Source organism: Larus michahellis, chromosome 1, assembly GCF_964199755.1.
Source record: "Larus michahellis chromosome 1, bLarMic1.1, whole genome shotgun sequence".
NCBI lineage: Eukaryota > Metazoa > Chordata > Aves > Charadriiformes > Laridae > Larus > Larus michahellis.
Window position 1 is genome coordinate 68,680,430 of NC_133896.1, and position 21,117 is coordinate 68,701,546.

The 21,117-nt window shown below is 44.7% G+C and overlaps 1 protein-coding gene across 3 annotated transcripts in view; it reads left to right on the forward strand.

Annotated features, from left to right (window-relative positions):
• Window positions 1–21,117, forward strand: part of CECR2 (CECR2 histone acetyl-lysine reader) — a 105,002-nt gene that overhangs the window by 48,640 nt on the left and 35,245 nt on the right. For all 3 annotated transcript variants that reach the window (XM_074584751.1, XM_074584759.1, XM_074584771.1), the window contains exon 2: window positions 2,562–2,656. In XM_074584751.1, coding sequence (XP_074440852.1) covers window positions 2,562–2,656 — 95 coding nt within the window. The remainder of the gene's footprint in view (window positions 1–2,561; window positions 2,657–21,117) is intronic.

Consider the following 21,117-nt stretch of genomic DNA (forward strand, 5'->3'; position numbering starts at 1 on the left):
TTTTTTTCCAAGGTAGACAATCACTGTAATACTTGGACTGTGCCATTACCGTAACCCACTGGCACCGGGTGTGACTGTCGGTAGGGACCAGAGGACCGGGGTGGGCTACAGGCAGCACCCATGGCACTGGGGAGTGCGGTGCAAGCGCCTGTCTATAGAGGTGCCGACAGCATCACGCCTGTTAATGACAGACCTTCATTAGCCTGTTGCTATGTGTTGCTGATTAATCCTGACTCGTGCGAGAGCCCCTTAACCCAGGGTGGCGCTGGGACTCCGTGTTGATCTGTGTGCCCAGTGGCACAAAACCATCAGTGGCCAGGTTGGGTCCCCAGATCGGTGCTGCAGCTGCCATGGTGCTGGGGAAGGGGAGGACCCATCTGGGAGAGAGGAGGCAGCAAGAGAGGGGGGAAAATCACGCACCAGGTGTTTTGGGGGAGACTTGTGGGTCCCCTGCCCAGGAGACAGCACCTTGCCCAGTGCCCGAGGAATGTCCCCCAGCTCCCAGGGTGACCGGCCGGCTCCAAAAATGTAAAGGTCATTCCCGGGCCTGGAAAACAATGGATGCAGATAGGAGCTATCTGAGCCATTGCTTAAGGAGTGTTAGTCAAACAGCAGGCTGAAAAGGCTCACGGGAAGCAATTTAAATATTCCTTCATACAAAAGGCTGTCGCATCCTAGCAGAGGCAGGCTGCTGACTGACAGCTCTAGTGCTCAAGTGTATGTGGATGATGGAGAGGCTGAATGCGGGCGGGGGGACATCCTGGAGACTTTCTTCCCCCCTGCCCTTTATTCTGAGTCCTAACATCAGGCTTCACAAGCTGCAAGTTTACTGTGATAACACACCTGGGATGTTTTAGCACATCGCTTACTTTGTTGTGGTTTTTTTTCCACCCCTCTCAGGTATATTTTGTTAGAAGGCAGATGTCCGCTAAAGTAATTTACAAATAAAATAAGCCAACGCTTCCAAAATACTAACTGCTTACCAAGTGAATTCACTCGGTAATTGCTATTTATATAGCGTGATTATTATTTATACAACAATAAAATGACTCTCTCCAAGGGATGAGAAGCGACTGCAGTTTTTGTAATAACTTGTCATTAGGCAGGGCAGTCATCTAGAAGCCAGAACAGAGATTCTTTGGACTTTTCCTAGCTCGGTGGCAGGGACGATGTCAGGCTTTGGCTGCCCACCGCCCTTTCCTTGCCTTGAGTTTCCACATATAATAGATGCATTTAATACATTCTTCACAGGGTGGGTGTCAGGCTTCCACTCGTGAAGCACTTTGGATGTTGCACAAGAGGTAAATAAGAGTGGTGTTGATAATGAAAATATGCCATTAATACATTTCCAATAAAAAACTACAAGCGGCATTTAATCTGCAATCTGTTATCAATAATTTTATTACCGCAGTTACTGCGGTCTAATAAAAAAGCACTTTCTCTTCTTTATTGGGTAAGTGCCAAAACGTTTATCCTTTATTCTCTGGCCATTAACCTTTATTCTGTAGCCATTAGCTTAGCCATTTGTGTAACAGTCTGCTGAGTAACATTCAAGTAGGAGTTTGTATTCAATCCATTATTTACTCTGAAACCCAAAAAGAATAGCTTCTTATGCCTGTGTTGCTTATCCATATTAAATCTTGTTAAGTGCTGTATACTACTGATGATAAGTCTTGCAGGAAGTGGGTTTTTCTTACTGTGAATTATTTTCTGGCATATAAATGAAACTGTAGTTAACCTAGTAATATTTTGAAAACGAAGCTTGAAATTGCTAGCTGAAAAGTAGATATTTCTCACGATATGTGCGAAATTCATAATAACTACATTTCAGAGATTTATCCTTTTTATGGATCAGTTCCTACATCAGACCTTTATGTGAACTCCATCGTGCTGAAATAAGCCATGATCCTCTCCAAAAAGGGTTGAGATTTTGGGTCATGAGGTTTGACTTCCCTCCATCCTTTCTTTCTTTCTTACTGAAGGGGGAAAAGAACAAAACGAACGAGAAATAAGTTAAATAATCCAAATGCTTGCTTTTCGTTGAGGCATTTGCTTGCTAGCTTTCAGCCATTTCTGGCTATCCATCTGAAACTGCTACTTCTCTCTGTAAGTGGCTTTTAGGGCCACGCTTTCTGAGCACATCCTTTAAATGAACTCACCAGCCTTAGCGAGTGGAAAGCAAAGCAGGAGAATGAAACTGTTGATTCCTGCCCATCAGCTGAACACGGGAGAAATCATGGGTTTCTTATTAGGTTGTAGTATCTCAACCTCACTGAACCCTATTTTTCTGTTTCCAGACAAAAGCGTTAGTCTTCTGGCTGGAGAGTGACATTGAGTGAAAGCCTTTCAAGGTCTTCCCATAAACTCTTGCAACAAAGAGGTAGTAGTAGCAGTGTTTTTAATGAAGGGGAAGGTCGGCTTACCCGGTGTATGCTTTGCTGCTGTACACATACTTGAGGCTGCTTGGGTCTTTTTGGTCCTGATCAGCCAGCAGTAAATTTTAAGGAATTAGTTTGATGGTTGGAATTTTTTTATTATTTTTTTTTCTCCCTGCTCATTAGGAACTGGAAGCTGCTCTTCACAGGGATGATGTGGAGTTTATCAGTGACCTGATTGCCTGCCTTCTCCAAGGTTGCTATCAGCGCAGAGACATCACGTGAGTAACCTCGCTCTATGGCTTAAGCGCTTTGCAAGGGGAGCTAATTAACACGGTCGCGGGGATGTTTCACGGGGATGTTTCACGGCTTTAGAGTGATGACGTGGCAGTGATCGGCAGCCACCAGCAATCAGGCCAGATGCTTCACCGAGTGGAAGGGAATTCCAGCTCTTCTTGGGTTGAGTTGCAGGTTTTTAATTTTACAGACCCATTGTTAAGCCAACTTGTTTGTTCAGGTCCCGTGCAAATCTGTTTGATGCTCTGCTGTAGAACTAGAGCATACAGTGAACATTCACATCTGCTGTTGTGCTCTGCACTCTATTTGGTCAAATTAGTGATATCACAGTAAGTCTTTAAACGATCACATATGTTTTTAACATTTTATGTGTGTTGTACGGAATAAAACGTGCTGCTCTGCAGCCACCTCACTTACATGGCAGATCCCATTGCTTTGCAGAGGGACAATTGTAATTATGTTCTTGGAAATAAGAGGAGCATTGGAATTGGTTCAGTTGCAGGATGTTGGAAAGTGATTTGACATGTTCTCCTGATGTTTCAACATCCAGAGACACTTTGTTAGTGTCCACCAAAGTAGCCTCCCAAACTGAGACAAGTGTAGAACATCACTCTTTGGAGGATCACCACTCACGCAGTGAAATGTGCTCCCAGTGATAACGAAGGCTTGTTGCGGTGTGTTTTGTTTGTTCTTCTGTGAATCATGTTAATGGCAAAGCATAACTGTGGAGACGAAGACAGCTTGGCAACATTTGCAGTTGCTTAGAAAGAGGAGTTAAGCAATCCTGCTCCCTAAGATTCCCCTCTTGTGCCCAGCTTAGGCTGGTGCATTGGCATAACCATAGGTATTTGCATTGAAAGCTCTATTTCTAATTAACTGCTTATGTTCAAAAAAATTTACATAGTTTATTTTTATATCTATATCTGCCACTTAAGGAGGTTCTCTTGCACTGCTGGGTTGATGTTCAGCATAAGTGGGTATCGGGACCTGAACCAGGCAACTGCACTGTATTTACTGTCTCTGAATGAAACTGATGTGATGAGAAGCTTGATTGTAAAGGGACTGCAATTGTGTGTACCTCCTTCATCAAAATAGCCACAGAGCAATATCATCTTGCTTATAAACATGAGGCAAGTTTATTTCTTCATTCCAGAAACACCAGAAAGTAGTGGCTTAAGTGTTTTGCCCACCTTAACCAGCTTACCCTTGTAGGAGCAGTGAGAGATTTGTCTTTGATAAATTTCATAAATTCCAGATTGTGAGGCTCTCCTAAACTCTCCAGATCTAAGTGTTCACTTAGCAATTGCATGGTTTAATTGCCTCCCCTTTCTCAGCTGTTTTAACTAACAAAATTCAGGGATGAATCATGGGTGAGTCGTTGGGCATTGGCAAGTTGTCTGTAATGTCATCGCAGAAGGAAGAGCGGGTAGCCCAGCCGTGGCTTTGTGCAGCCTAGTCAGTGTGCGGATGCAGCGTAGGTAGGTGCCTACGTAGCTGTTGCTGTGTGTCTCTCCACGTACGAGAGGTGCCGTAGGAAACGGAGGAGCGCGCAGTCACGTAGTGAAGTCGTGAGAACGACCTTACACATCGCCCGAACGGTTGCGCTGGGGAAAGCACGAGGTGGCTGAAGGAGAAACCAGCTGCAGCCTTTCTGCAGCACCTCCTGTAGCAGGGGGCGACCTCATGGGCAGGGGAGTAACGAGGAAAGTCATTTCTGCAGAGGAGATGGGGAAAAGAGCATAACAGGAGCAGCACGGTGGAAACGGCCGAAGAAATGTATCGGGAAAACTTCCTGGAGCCACTGGGACGTTAGGGAGCTGGGCTCTGAAGCGCTGCAGGGGAAGCCATGAGGGAGGCTATCTGGAAACAGAAGGAAAGGTGCTGTATGCAGAGGGATGTCGCAAAGGAAGAAGCACTAAGACATAGTCTAAACACAGAAATCTATAGATAAATGAGAATAAAAATGATGGCTTGGATACACCTCTGAGAAACAAACTTGCCCCACTGTTTTTTTCACACTTACAAACCAGCCATGAAATTTTTACCCAAGATGAATGTGTGTTTTTTAAAGCATAAAATGCTCCTTGTTCCTTACACATTTATTTCCAACACCTTTGTTCCCTCTAACCCGAGTTCAACAGATGCACAACTTCCCTACCGTACCTAGTTTGTCCCCAGTTAACGGTAAGGAGTTGAGCAGCTAATCGATTTTTAAGAGTGCTCAGCAGAGACACGCAAATGTAAGAGGCAGAATTTGTGTGGAGTTTAGATTTGGCTTTTCACAATGGGCCAGGACTCTGTATTTTTTCTTTTGCAGACAGATCGTAGGTATCTGTCTCGCGTGGGAAAAATTAGGAGTTTCACAGACCATCACAGTGGCATCACAGCAGCGATTTCTCCAGTCATTTCTGCTCCGCATCCTCCTGCCGAGGCTGTGAGCTGTTAATCTTTAGGCTGTAAACTTTACTCCCTGTTGCACCTCAGAGGCGAAGGTAGGAGCTTGTTCTCATCCTTGTTCTTGGGCTGGAGCACTGCAGCTCAAGCACAAGATGCTTCCTATAACCTCCTATAGAACATAGTTTACCTACCTCTCCAAGGCATTTTGAGGTTTAATTAGTTTTGTATCGTGTCTTACCTCTTTGATGGCCAAAATGTCATCTGTCTATGCTTTCTCACAGTCCGTCTGGAAGCAGCTTGTTGTTCTCGTCACATCTGTTTTGACGGCGTGCAGAACTTGCGGCTGACGTGGGCTGCCTGGCTTTAATCATGCATCATAGAGGGGTATAAAACTGTCACATACCTTTGCTAATTATAATGTGCTCTCAAGTAATTTTGGAAGTGGAACCTAGCTGAGAGCCCTTCTAATGCACAATTTAACATACTCTAGTTTGATTTCCTTATTATTCTTTTTTTTTTTTTAAATGAGATTAGTACCTTTCTAGGGTTCTGTGGTTCTTGGTTTTGAAGTAGAGAAACTTTGCCTTGGTTTTGATATTCTTTATGGCAGACTTTTTTTAAAAGAAAAGAATTACGTATGGGAGAGATTAGTTTTTCCCCTGCTTGATGGCTAAGGAGTGTTGAATGTCTGGCAACTTAAGGTTTTCTTTGAGTTATGGATATCTGCGTTTAACTACAGAGACTACTTAATGGGATGCCACATGATCTTCTCCAAATTCTTATTTTTCGTAACCTATCATAGCTGTTAGGAGCGCTCTTCGTTAACCTGGTTCTTGTTGTGTTAAGCACTGTAGAAGAACAGAACAAAAAAGAGATGGGAGGCTGCATTTCTGGCTTTGAGCATCTTCAGCGATGACCCCGTAGCCGTCCTTGCCTGTCACCGGGTGGTTTGAGCACTTGGCCAGGACAGTTTCCCTGTTGCTCTCCTCTTTTTGCTCTGACCCAAAATACTTTTTGCCATGATCTGCAGCTTTTGTTGTTCTATGAGTAGCCTTCATAGTATTCATATGCCATCCATACCATCTAGCTACTAACCACGTAATAACTAATATCCTTGAAGGTTTTTGTATGATCTCTCTGCTTGATTTTATGCTGTAGGCACCATTTGGTTTGATGCCAGTGGGTTTACTCATACATTTTTTCCTGCCTCTAACTTTTGTGCACAGGCATTGAAACATCTATGTTTTCTTTTAATTGTTTCAAAATGCAACTGCCTGGACAGCAGGGAGTGAGGAGGGAGAAAACTATTAGTAGAATTTGGGGTTTATAAGAAATAAATAAAAATTAAGCGGTTCGAAAAAATACTGGTGCTTGCTTCAGATACTCTCTGATATAAATTGGGCAGCTGCATAGTCCCTAGGGGCTGCCACTTTAATTCCAGCAGGAAATGCGACTTGATGACTTGTATCAAGACAGGAAGATCAGAGCTTCAGCTAACGGCAACAGCCACAGCAGGAGCCTTCTGCAGCTGTTTTTAAGTAAGAAGTGATGGTGTGACATGGATGTGTACACTCAACTAAAATAATCCAGAAAAGCTCCCGCTGTTCAGCATTTCTTTGGGTGAAACTCATTCTTCACTGCTCTGTTATTGCATTTTTGCTATTTTTCTAATGTGATGGCATAAAAAGTTTCAATGACTTTATCACATTTCTCATTGGGAGACGTGTTTTGTGTGCTGCTATTGTCTCCTGAAAAACATTTTAATTGCTTTTTCTTATAACATATTTTATTTTTTGTTTTTTCAACACGGATGAAGGTGCCAGAAAGTGAGGAGGAGGGGAAACAATACCTCTGCTCTTGCCTATGCCCCATGAGATTATTTTTTTTTTATTATACCCCAGGAGATTGGTCCATCACTGTAGCTGAAAACTATCTAATTGACTTCTGTGGCACCACACACAGCATTTGCTTCCTTAGGAACCTCAATTATTTTTTCTCTTGTTATTTCTTCCCTTAATGCATTGGAATTTTTTTTCCCAAGTGGATCATGTTTTGCTCCCATCTTAAGTTCTTTCTGGATCTGTAAACTAACCTTGGACTCTTTGGCCTGTAGTTTGCACCTGGTTTGTTCTGATGTGGATAATAAGAGGATATTCCTTAACTCCTCTTCCCTCCCCTGCAATTGACTTAATTATTTTTTTCATATCTTTAGTGGTGGCATTGAGAAATGCTCCCAGTATGGTATCTAAAGAGCTATATTCCCTACTTGTTGAATTGCCAGTCAAGAATACCGCCTCTGTTCTGCTTATTTTCTAATGCTTGTTCTGTAACCATTTATTTGAGCTTTAATCAGAAAGAGAGGAGGGGTAATCTGAAATCTTCTAACCCACTAGGGAAGAGTGCCCATTTCTGAGGACTGTGTTTGATAGCTCTGAGTATTTCACTTCTTCCTTCTGCTTTTTCGCTTTTGTCCGTCCTTGTCCTTTATTCTGTGTGGACTACGTCTTTACAGGCTACTTCAGGGGTACCCCAGGTCTCATGTTTTGGTAGAAGTGCCCTCAATAAAACACTTAACATCTGGAAACTGCCCTTCTGCATGTGACTAAGGGAGCTGTGCCCTTTAAGAACCGCTGTACATTGGTCTGGTCTGGGGGATAAAGTGGCGGGTCAACAGGGATAACTGACAAACCAATGGCAAGTTTTCAGTCTCATGGATACTGCAGTGAACCGGGTTTCAGGAATAGCTAGGCCAAGGTACTAAGATAATCTGAAGGAATTCAACACTTCAGTCCACGCCATGATATCTGGGGCAGCCAGCCTAAACTCAGTCGCAGCAGACCTGGGGACCAACACCTTTCGGAAAGAGTTTTAATAGATGGCTCTTGCAGTTGTGCCAGTGACCTTGATTATAACAACTGTTTCAATGGCCCAGTCACAAAGCACCTCACTAACTCAGAGTCATATTCATGAATGCCAAGTGAATATCAACAAGATCAGCATTATTTACAGTCTGACTTTTAACAAGTGCTGCCTTGCATACATCATGGAGATTGGTGGATGGCCTCTGGAATTGACGCAGTATCATCAGCGCAGGAGATACCATGAGGGGGCAAGGGAGATGAAGTGGCTACATTGCTCATCTTGAATCTAATATTAATATTTATTATAATAACAGCCAAGCCACGCAAGGTGAGCCTTTTAAAGGGTAAAAAGTGAAAATGAGGCAGCTGGCAGATGTTGGGAAAGGAAGGATGAGATTACAGCAGTAAAATAACACGGTCATTCAGAGATTAATGAGAAGCACAGTGGAATAAAATTATAGAGTTCAAGTATAAATAAAGCTAAGTAAATGTCTTTGATTCTCAGATGGATAAAATGAATCTTTAAAGAAGAATTTGAAGAAAAGTTGGTAGCATGTTCTGGAAGTACTATTCCATAGACGTGGTGGAGAATAAGGAATGAAAATGGTGGAAGAAAGAGAGAGCGTGAAAGCTGTGCTGTTACTGTCAGGGCAGATGGATGAGAGACGAATAGATTGGATAGCTGGGGAGAGGGAGTTATGCGGAACATTGACAGGGAGGAATAGGTGGCTAAACTTAAAAGGATGAATAGAGAACAGTCAGTGAAAGGTCTTGGAGACTGCAATGATGTCATCATGCCGATGTCAGAGCTTGAAATATGAAATGGACGGCTGTATTTTTAAGTTATTGATGTTGCAAACCAAGTACTCAAGAGAGGAGGAAGAAAGCAACGATGAAGAAAGAAATTGAGAAGGCAAGTGAAAACATCTTCTCTGTTGAAGGAAGAAGACAAAGAGGGATGGAGAAAGAGGGAGAGGATGTGGAAGTTTTCTCTGCATGGAACCTTTGCCCTCACTTTTGAGACTTGTATTTCAAGGTAGTGATGCTCCAACCTACCTGTGTAGGATTTTTGTTCCAGCATGGTTGCAGGCCACCTCCCAGCACTCAGCCAGGTTTAGAAACCAATTTTTAGCTCAAAGGTGAATACTACAGAAGTTCTGAAATTATTTTGTTGGAGCCTTTTAAGCCCCACTGAGTTTGATGAACAGTCGGAGTGGCTGTTGGCCAGCTGCTAAGCCACTACGATGATTTGGTGTTGTCACATCAGTCTTTGTTCTAAGTCACCTATACTTTTAGGTTTTATCTCATCTTACCTTCCGTCCTTCCTCAGTTCCCATCTGGTTCAACAAGTGCAGTAGTTTAAACTTGGAGAAAAGAAGAGGAAAAGCCTGTTCTGAAATTAATCCCGAAAGGAACTTCTTTAGGACCGATTTATTTATCTGTAAAAACTTGGGTTTATCTATTTTCCCAAAAAACTTGTAATCTGTGGGGCTGGTAATGAATTTGACAAGCTTGTTTTCTTCAAGGCAACCCCATGCTAGGTGTTTTTTTCCTTAGAAGAGACTCTCTTCTCCCACACTAAGCATATTTTCTATGAGCAGCAAGGCACATAACGGCTTGTTTCATATGGATTTGTGCCATAATACACGCATGTGTCCTGTTTCCCCATCATCATCAAGACAATAACTCTAGCTTCTTCCCCACAGTGCTCATCATCACTATAAAACCCTAAGGTCCTCTCTACAGTCCCTAAACAATTGGAAGAGCTTACGGCGCAGCAATACTGTTGTGTTTCCTTATGGCTATGAATTGGGAGCATGCTTTCCGTTGATGGGTACTAGGAATGAACAATGCAGCATTAAGCTGGCTTCACTTGTTCTTCAAGGATCCAGGAATGAATAGTAAGTAATGATCCTCTTCCAGTCTGAATGTGGGGCACAGTGAGCCTCATTCCTATTTGCTCTTTCAGAATATAGGAGACGTATTTTGGTTTTTCATAAGTTAATTGGCTCCAACTCCCAAGGGTTGATCTGCTTCTCTTCAGAAAGAGCATCACCATCAAACAATGGTAGTAGAAAGAAAGAAGCATGTGGGTGAAACTTGTCAAGCACAGATTGAAGCCTTGGTTAAATGCAGGTGAAAGTAATTGATGGGAGAAGCAAAATGCCATCCCAGAACAACCAAAGCTCTTGCTGTCTTACCAGCTCTGTTCACAAGGTGAAAGTTGGCCTCTAGGTACGTTCCCTTATTCTGGACCATCCAGAAAGCTGTGTTCATCCCTCCAGAGACACAGATTACTATGGCTTGATCTCCATTTCATCACATCCGGAGTAACTTGTTGGGCATATGCTGTGTGCTTGGTTGTCAAGGTCACAGAGAATAAGACAAAAAAAGGGGGAAAAAACTCCATTCCTTAAGAGTCAAAGCGTGCACATGGAGGCAGCATGTGGCAAGCGCAGAGTGCGCAGCAGCGATTCTCACACTTCATTGTGTCTGTGTGGCAGTCAAGATACTTCCCTCAAGGACTGCACGTCTTTTCCAGGTCAGATCAGTATGTGCTGGCTATACGTCCGGCATGCATGAACCAAAGTCTCCCTTAGCAGAACCTTTCAAAGCAGTAGCTGGAAGCCTGCATCTTAACCAGGCCTCTCATCCCACACCAGCATTACCCAAATGCCCCTTGCACTGATTGACAGAGTTGGCTTCTCCCAAGGTACTTGTTTCGTTCTTGAGCACTGAGATCCTTCTCTCTCCCTTTTTATTGTATCTAACAACCTGTAACTAGTTCTTGGGTTAGTTAATAAATAGTTTAACACTGGTTCTTTTTGTTTTCCTTTTGATCCTTCAAGAGATTGCCTTTTGTTATTCAAAGCCAAAGGTGCTTGACACAGAAGCAATGCAGAAGCCCCCAGGCTTCAGACACAGTCTCTGCTGTGGGATCGTTATGCCTATAAGTGATTCCCATCGTCCGTGTCTGATAAGCCTTGGGGAAGAACTGGGCAGAGAAGAATGCAGCACTCTGAATTCCTGAGGGGTGCTGGGAGGCATCCATCCATGCGAGGACTGGAGGAGTTTCACCTGCTGATCAGGGCCTTTCACGATCAGCATTTCGCCCTGCCTAAGGACTCTCCTGCCTTTGTCTGACTTCCTTTGCAAGGCTGACAAAAAAATCTGGCCTCCTGTTTGGGGAAAGAAGGTACCTGCCTTTGTTAAGTTGAGCTTAGAAATGTCCAGGTCAGACGGTTTTGCTTTTGAGGCCCAGAAATTGTTCCTTGAGTCCAAAAACTGACCTTGGGAACTGCTGTGCCTCAGACTCTGTGCTCTGAGGAGAACCTAGGTCCTTTGCTTTTCCATTGCATGCAAAAAATTACATAATTTACTGATACCATGAGGTCTGTCAGTGTCATCAAGCCTGCTGATGTGCCTGTAAAGTCTCCAGTTTGGCATCAGTATTGCTTAATCTTCTCCTGGTGATCTTACGCTTCACCAGGAGACCAGCTGCGCCCTGTGCATCAGTGCATTCCTCCTTCAGCTGGCTCTCCTACTCTGCAACTCTGTCTCGTGCACTGGTACCACCAACTTCAGTGCTGATTGTCATGACATCTCATCACTGTTATCTTCCTGTCCTTTGGTACCAGCGTACACTCCAGTGCCTTCAGTGCACACCCCGCTGTTGGCTCTGAGACTCAGGACCTCTCTTCTGCCTCCTGCCATTCTGCCTTTGCCGGTGGCATCTGTTACTCATTTTCTGATTTTGAGCCTGTCAGAAAACTGTACACTTCAAGATCTCAGGAGATTCTTGCCACTTTGTCTGAACATACTGTCAGGGAGAAGTTCCCAGCCTAGCTGCTGTGATGGATCTCGTTGGATAGGGAAGCGTTGGGCTCCAGCTCTCCTCATCTCTCTGACCCTTAATGAAAGCCATTTCCCTGGCCCCTCCCCAGCCAAGATCAGTGTCATCACATGGTAAAAGGTGACATACTCTTAAACATCTCCCTTGTATCCTCCGGCAGTATCACATGCCAGCTCGACACCAAACTTTCTCCAGGCATGATACAGAGATGTTTTCAGTGCTGTGATTAATTTATCTTAGGTGCTTGGGGTGACATCACTTCTTTCCTTGGTCCTTTCCACCACAGACATAACGTGTGATGGCATCAGCACTGGTACCACCATGTTCTCCCTTTCTGAATAAGCTTCGGTGACTGATATTGCCTCCTTCTTGGGCTCCCTCAGCTCAACAGATTGATTCCTCAAGGCAGGAAAAGAGCAGCTGACACTGCTGGGGACATGCATCTTGTCTCGTCTATGATTGATGGACTGTCCAGTGCAATTCCTGATAAAGAAACAGAAGCCAATTATTGCTTTACAGACACTCAAGTTGTCTTCCCATTCAGAGAGGCAGGATATCTGACAGACTGTCTTACCAGGAGTTTTCCAGAGATTTCTATATATTTCCAGATGCACAGTATTTTACAATTTCAGCCATATCTCAAGGAATTGAGGTCTCTATTTTTAGGCAAGAAGAGAAAAAGTAGCTGCAAGTATCATCTGCTTTCCTCCATTCTGGAGCTGTGGTGCATGTTTCAATACAACGGTAGGTAGGAAAATGCATGTTAGTGGATGATTACAGAGCTGGTTTCCTCTTGGAGTTTAAACCTCCCCTTGCTGCTCTCATCTGTACATCACACCAAAGGCAACTGATTTGTTATTGTACCCTTTAATGGTTTCAGGGTAGCATCTTAAAGGTAAAATTGAAGAAATGATGAAGTACAGAGTATCTGTGGGGTTAGTATTTTGGCAAAGCTGGGCAGCTTTGGTGTCAACATGGTCATCCTGAGTCAAACCCAACAATGCCCATGGACAATAGCATAATCACACTTAATTGATCGTACTTATGCAGATAAAATTAAGGGAAAAGACAATTTTGAAAATTGTCTCAAATCATCTCTTCTTTGTATTCATTCAAGGTAAATAATCCTTTCTGTTCATCTATGGCTATCTCAAGTCATGTTTTCACAACTATATGTAGCATTATTGTTTGCTCATCACAGTGATGTTTCAGGATCTTTTAGCAGAATTATTTTTCCCCCTTTTTAATCCAGTTATCCAACCCACTGATTTGTCGTTATCAGTTTTCACTCACATTGCAGCTTCAGTAGTGGGGGAGTGGGTTCCTGCTTCTCTGTCCATACCACTACCCCAAAACCCTGTATGCATTGAGAGCACAAATCTTTACTTCATGGAGACTGTGCAGAAACTCACTGAGTTTGAAGGAAGGGTTAAGCTAGCATTAAAAAACAAAGAGGTAGTCATCGCGTTTTAAGTTTTATTGTAATCCTACTAATATTCCCTGAATCTGGGCAGCGTACACATCTTCCTGCTCATCCCTTTTGCTCCCAGGACTTTCTTTTCCTTTAGAACCTTCAGCTGTTCTTTGGGACATCTCTGGCTGCTCTGGTTTTATCGCTGCTCATCTTCTTATTTCTTCTTTTCCCTAATCAAACAACAAAAGCACACAAGCAGTCCTTGCTCCTACCAAAAAAATCAAATGCAGGCCCCCGCACCCAGTGCGCATCTAGTTAACCATATGTGTCTTCCTCATCCTCCAACTACTGCATAATCCACCAGGCTTGGCAAATCCAACCCCTCTTTCCTCCAATGCTTCACATCTTCACACCAATTGCTTTCTTTCTCTGGCTTGCTTGGCTAAACAGGCTGCTGGTCTCTTGAGACAGGGAGATGGATGCTGGGCATCTGCTCACTTCTTCCTGGTATTGTGGTGGGGAGAGAGAGGGGGAGCAACAGAGAAGTAGATAAGGGCAGTGAGGAGCAGTTTAGTGTAAGTGGAAGACTTCAGCGACTTCAGACTGTATTTCCTTCACCAAAAATCACTTTCGCCTTCTCACACGGAAGGACAAGCAACAGCATGCCTCTTTGTTGCTTCCCTGTACGTTGAGGTGTTAGAGGAAGGACAACCACACAAAACATTTGTGGCCCCTCCTGCTGATCCCGGGGATGGCGATGAAAATAGAGCAGCCTTGGCTCACAGAAGGGTGCTTGGAGCTCCTGCAAGCAGGGAGACAGAAAATGACAGGACAGTTCAAAGTAACAGGTATGTGTGATTTCTCCTGCCGGTGCTGCCTTTCTCTCACACAGCTCAATTAACAGAGGTCACAGAGCACTGATTAGCTGCCTTGGCGTTTTGTGAACATAAAGCAGTGAAAAAAACAGGGTGAATGGGGAAGAGAAGATCAAATAGACACTTATCTCAGCACTCCTGCCTGTCCCTGGCATTTGCCAGCCTAAGGGAAGAGCCTTTCCAGAAGAGGCCAATGCAGGACAGTGCTGTATCTGCGCCAGTATCTCTCATGCTTTTCTGCCTTCTCTCAGCAAAATAACAAACAAGTCAACCCCGGTGGCTGTGTCATGTGTAGGGTGGTTGTTAGATAAAAGCAGAATCACAGGAGAAGCATGGACCATAGGCAGCTGGGGAAGATCAGAGCATGCCCTTTTGCCACTCTGCTGTGTGAGACGAGTTCGGTTCCTACAGCTGGTGTCTCCTTTCGGAGGGGTGGATTTGCTGCCTCCTGTCCCTCGTGTGAGGGAAAAGGGGTAGAAGGCAGCACATGTCAGCTCACAGCATCTCCATCTAATTCAGGAGTTGGTGAGTGTGGACTAGTAGCGCTAAAGATCCCAGGCTGGAAACTTCCTTGGTTTTTCTGCTGTGGCTGCAGGCAGAAGTCTGCTTGAGCAGACCTGGAACCTCCCTGAAGGGTGGGCAGCTGTGGTCACCTTGTGGCTTCCCCTTCTTCCTTTTTTTGGGGTAACAAAGCAACGCTCCCACTTCAGCTGTCATACCCAGGTTAAGTGGCTGCACTTGCTTCTGTCAAGCCAGCACATGCTCCTGTGGTGTGATCCCTTATTAGACTAGACAGCCCACATCAGCTCTCCATTCTCTCTGCCTCCCTGGAGACACTGCCTCGCTCCATAGCTGTTCCTATTCTGCTTCTCTGTGGGATACAGCATATCTGCCAGCTTCCCTTCCAGCTTCCCCGGTTTTTATTGTATGGAATATTGCGTGAGGTAAGATGGAGGAAGACAAGGAGCAGAAGTGGAGTATTCTTACCTGATGATAACCTCGGTTTTTCTTAGCTGATTTTTCTAAACATGAACAGTTTAGGAGTTCAGCTGAGAAGGCAGTGCGTTCCCTGGCATCCAACCATGTAAATTAGATTTCCTTAGCAAGATCGAGCAGCCCTTCTGCTGGACAACCTCCTTTCCTAACTTTGTGTTATTATGTTGCAGGAAAGGTCCAGAATCCTGATGTCTTCTCGAAGCATCTCTTCAGCATATTCTTGGGGGGTCGTCTCAGTGCCATCTTTGAGCTCTGGAAGCAGGTTATGGGGTAGAAATGTGAGGGGCAGGCAACAGGAATTGCTAGGGTGCTCAATTTACTCTGCTGTCTTCTACTTGTGTGGAAAACTCAGGAGTATCTTTTATGGATGTGGATACCTCTGATTGCTTATATTTCAGACTGCCAAATCCAGGATTTAGACCAGACTACTTTAGGGAAGAGCTGCCACTACTTAACATTTGCTAACCAGCTATTTTTTTGTCCTTATGGTTTGAAAGAAAACCGTGGTTGTAATGTAGAAAGTTCAGCAAGGGTGAAGACAAAGGTCACTGTATGTAGAGCTCAGTGCAATCCACACTCTTGATTCTTCAAGCGTCTTTCTCCTCTCCTTCACTACCAGTGCTCCTGATGGCAGCACAGGTAAGCCACAGAATTACTCGAGGTTTGGGCAGCACCTGCATTCAGAAAACTTGTTCCAAAGTAGCTAGACGTGGAGGGACAAGAGGCAGGTCTGTACATGCCTTGATGGTCTCGTACTTCAGCAATCTCTGCTGTCTTTCTAACTCTGGGCAGAGAAACTTCACTCTGGAACCTTGATAAGCGCCGTTTAAAATTTTTTCCCCCTATTTTGTGGTCTCACTTAGAGTCCATTAATGCAAGCTGTCTGTCCTCCTTTTGTTCACAGCCCCTTGGAGGCCAGCTGGTCTTCTGGAGAAGAAGGCATGAATCAAAAGAGAGCACTGAAAAGCAGAATGAGCCTGGGTGTTTGTTTCCTCCATCACAAGGGCTCTGCCAGGGTTTGACCTTGATGAGGTCTGTCACCAGTTTTGGTGTGGCCAGGAGTTACTGCTTCCCTTGAGACTGTCCCTGGCTGGAATTCATGAAGTCTATCCCCATCGGTGGTGCAGGACAGTGGTGCAGCTAGTGGCCCTGCTAGTTGAATTGGAAATGAAATCATAGAATTGTTTGGGTTGGAAGGGACCTTAAGGATCATCTAGTTCCAACCCCCCTGCCGTGGGCAGGGACACCTTCCACTAGACCAAGTTGCTCAAAGCCCCATCCAACCTGGTCTTGAATGCTTCCAGGGATGGGACATCCACAACTTCTCTGGTGAACCCATTCCAGTGCTTTGGGACAACAGTGTCTCACCACTCTCAGAGTAAAGAATGCCTTCCTGATACCTAATCTAAATCGCAGAATCACAGAATGGTTCGGGTTGGAAGGGACCTTAAAGATCATCTAGTTCCAACCCCCTGCCTTGGGTAGGGGCATCTCCCACTAGACCAGGCTGCTCAAAGCCTCAACCAGCCTGGCCTTGAACACTTCCAGGGATGGGGCATCCACAGCTTCCCTGGGCAACCTGTTCCAGTGCCTCACCACCAACAACAAAGAATTTCTTCCTGATATCCGATCTAAATCTACCCTCTTTGAGTTTAAAACCGCTACCCCTTGTCCTATCTATACGCTCCCTGATAAAGAGTCCCTCCCCATCTCTCCTCTAGGCACCCTTTAGGTACTAGAAGCCTCCCCAGGGCCTTCTCTTCTCCAGGCTGAACAACTCAAACTCTCGCAGCCAGTCTTCACAGGAGAAGTGCTTCAGCCCTCTGCACATCTTCGTGGCCCTCCTCTGGACTCGCTTATGATTCCTGGATCTCCAGCTCTCAGTCATTTTGCTCTGCTTCAGTGAAGTGTTTTGAGGAGGGGACCTTCAAGGTGCTTGTTGCCCTTGAGCCTCTGCTAGTCTGATTGCCCTCATGACAAGTTGGACCATGGTCTGAGGAATATGTGCTTTCTGTTGGCATGCATGCCTTCTGAGTGAGCAGCACACAGAGGACTCGACAGGAAATGGGCAACGTACCTATCCAACCCTTTTATCCCCCAGAAGGATGGGGTAGTATCTTTTTCTCCCCTGCATCATGCCTGACTTAGTTTCTCAGTAGGGTAAATTGTTTGAAGGTAAAGTACAAGCTGGTCCATAAGCCTTCCTCCCCCACCTCAGATAAGAAAGCTCATTAATACAGTAAAAAAAAAAAGTCTCCATTGTTACATGAGAGCTCAAGGTCAGGCTGGTAGTAGTAACTCATATTGCTTCTAAGGTCAGCCTAAGCTTTCTCTTTCTGACAAGCCACGATAGATTGATCATGGGGGCCTTTACATTATTTTTTTCTTCTGAAATAGGCTTTGCTTCTCCTGACCCTGTTAATGGTGTTTGACTGAGGTCATCCCAGCAAACCCTGAATCCTTCCCATTACCTTCTAGAGGGCTTGCCTTTGTGCCAAAGCATTGTACGCTTGTTAAGAATTAAGCTTTCCTGATCTCTGCTGTAGCAAAGAAGCTGTCTTTATTGGGGAGGGGAGAAATATCTTGAATGCCATCTGTCAGTTAATGCTCTCATTAACACCTGAGTGACTCCCGACACACCGAGCTGGTGCCTTTTTGCCAATTCAGAACTTAAAAGGTGCCAGCCCATAAGGTGAAATATCTTCAGTCCGTAAAATTAATTCCGTGATAAAACGTGTGTTCTGATAAGACCTTGATTTTTGTTGTTGTTTTTTCCTTTAAATAGAGGGATCACAGAGGCAAAACCAGTTCTCTTGTGTGCTGCCCAAGAAGTCTTATTTAATTTATTACTGAGAACCTTGTAAAAGCACAGCTTGTGCCGGGTGGCTTAGGGAATCCAAGTTTTTTCATCTCTTAAAGCTTTTACCAGACAGAAGTTTCGCCTCTATTATTTTTCTTACTAGCTAACTCTAAAAGGAACTACAAGAGTAATTATATTTCTTTTTAAATAGTCTTTGAGGGAAAGGCTGATCTCTCCTAGTCTTGTTTTCCATGTTCCTCCCACATACTACTCTTGGGCAGGAGGTGGAGGAGGTCTATTGTTGTTCCTGCTCTCTGTTGTCCTCTGATTTTGTCAGGATTCTTGGTTTTAATCTCAAGTACAGAACAATATACTGTCTGGGATAAGACATAGGTCAGGCTTGCCATTTTCCTAGCGTTTTTTAGCTCAAGACCGTTCCAGTATTTACTCTTCCGTTGCATTTTGTAAATTAAACGAAACAAGAGACTTAAAACACTGTCAACATGATAGATATTCTAGCTAGTGGGTTCGGGCAATTATTTGGAATCTGAACTTTCAGAAGGCTTATCTGTGTGTGCCAGCAATATCTGAGCATCGTTGAGAAGATTTCTGTCTCCAATGTTTCCAACTCCTTACCCTAATGTTTCTTTTCATCCAATACTTACTCCCACAGGTTTGGGGGTTTTGTGGAGGGAGTAGGGGTTTTTTTTAAGGGGTGTGGAGACGGGGGGGCTTGTAAAATTGGCAGCAATAGACCAGATAGGGAAGTGTGCTGTGACAGTAATTCCACACTCGGGCCATGGCACCATGCCTGTGGGAAGTGCAGATTGACACGGGGATTCTCTTACTGAATCAGTGTTTGTTTTTGCTTTTGGTTTTTTGGCTTGATTTTGTTTACAGTTTCCCAGCCAAGATTTTATTTACTTTGGAGACTTTAAAACTAAAAGCACAAGGCACTCCGCTTCCTCTGGGCATGAGGATAAAAAAAATAATTGTGTGTGTGTGTACACATTTAATTCCAGCCCCAACAGTGCTGCGTTCGCCCAGAAGGCATTTCACATTGAGTTTGCCCTACAGGGTGCCTATGGGGCTGGGGTCTCTAGGCACAGCTGTCCCCTCCCAAACACGCTCACCAGACGCTCCAGCCAGATTTTTCCATATATCCTGTCAACCTCGTGAAATTTTCACCTTCTCTTCCAGAGGTCTCCAAAGGAGCCCCTCCGGGAAGCTGATCACAGTGACAAGCATTCTGGCCAAGCTTCTTTTTCCGACAGCAGAACATGGCCCCGCACGTTAAAAGCCCAGGCGATGGGAAGGGTGCCTCTTCTGCAAGGAGGGGAAGCCACGGCAGAGGCAGACGGACAAATTGGGATTGCTAGGCTGGGGGGAGGAGTCCTCGGATCCCCTCTCTTGGAGCATAGAGAAACCTCCCTCTTTGGGAGGCAGCCGGGCGGCAGATGGCCGGGCTGCGGCGCTGAGCTCTCAGGGGGTGTATCATTTCTCTGACTGTTCTGGATGCTGATACCCATGTTGGGGAGGAGCCCTTCCTTTGACTTGCTCCCGTCTTCTTTATGCCCTGATTTTTTTGCAGCTGCTACTAAAGATCACAGGCAACTTGAGCTGCAACATCGCTGGTACTCTTGTGGATTGTCTGCCGCTATTCCTCCTCTTTGGCACTGATGTGCTAGGTCATGTCCTCCCCTGTGCCCCAAGTTTCCTTCTGTATATGTAGAGGTCCACAATGTATGATTAAAACTTTCAACCACAGGCGCCATTCAGCTTTGACCTCCTTTCTAATCATTGCAAAAAAAGGTAGGGACCTCTGACAACGACCCTGTGGTTTCAGAGCACAGCCAGGGATGAGACTAAGAACTGCATTGGGCCCACGAGAAATTACCTGCACCCATTTGGGATGCATCACATAGATATGCATGTACTGTTCCACTGCTTCCCTGCTATCCAAATTGCTTTGCGCATCGGGTGGCAACTGCCAAGTAAGGGATGTTGTGACAAGTAAGGGAAACTTTGTCTCAGTTTTCTGAAATATTAATGGTGCTAGTGAAGTTGGGATAGGAAGACAGACAGTTGGTGGGAAGGATAAAGTTTTACAGTTACAGAGTACTCTAAGGTAACTTTTCTGACCTCTTGTAGGTTATTTCTGTGATATTTTTCCTTGGTTAATGGGCTGTGTGGAAGATGCTTGTGCTGTGTGGCAGGGGGAGGTAAAAGTAGTTGAGATGTAGTGACAGTTGTGGCCCATGGTCTCACACTTTTTTATAAATTGTTTCTAGGAGCCTCAATGTACTTTCAGGAGAGAGTTGATTTTCCTTTGGATAGGTGCCCTGAGACAGAATGTGTCCATGTACCAGTTCATCCTCCTTGGGAATACTCCAATTTGTGAGAAAGGACATTGCTGACCTAACATTGCCTCTGTTGGTTGAGTGTTTTTACAAATCTCAGTGATGTTGAGAACCTCAGAAGAGATACACCTGTCTCTTCGGCTCAGTGATCTCCTTCTGCCTTCTTCCCACCTACAAAAGGGTTTTTGGAGGTTCTCAACTGCAGCAGAGACTCTGTAGGACTTGCCACACCTGCAGGTGTACCAGTGTCCTACGAGACGGCTTGAAAAAACAGTATTTGACGGACTGCATCCAGGTCATTCCACTCCTGGACCCTGTCTGATTCTTGGTTTTGAATTTTATGGGTAATAAGTTAGTTAGCTAACAGTAAGTAACTGTTAGCTAAACAGTTGGTCCTAAGCATTCCTGCTTTGCGCAGGGAAGAACCCCAAGGACAGAGTTCTCACAGATTGCTATGCTCCCTGCAGATTTTCTTCTCCAACCCAGGGGGCTCTTTCAGAAACCTTTTTCAGAGGGAAATGTAATAGATACAGGCTAAGTGAGACTAACCGTAGGTGTGGCAGACAGGTTGAAGACGAGCACCCCACATTTGTCTGGAGAAAAGAAGCCAGCCTCCATGAAGAGGGAAAGTATAAATTGGGTAGGATTGAGAGTGATTGGGAATGCCTTGAGACATCTGGTTCCCATCTCTGGTTCTCATTTCTATCCTTATTCAAAGCGACAAATGCACAGTAGCTGTCTTTGAAAATTGATGGGGGTAGGAACTCAAAGTACTCTTGAGAACAGAGCTTGTAATGTATCGAACACTGGGTGGATGGCGGAAATTTCTAGTGTTAGCCACTTATGTGAAAGTCAAACTCAAACCAAATTGCTTAAGTCAACAGAGCCA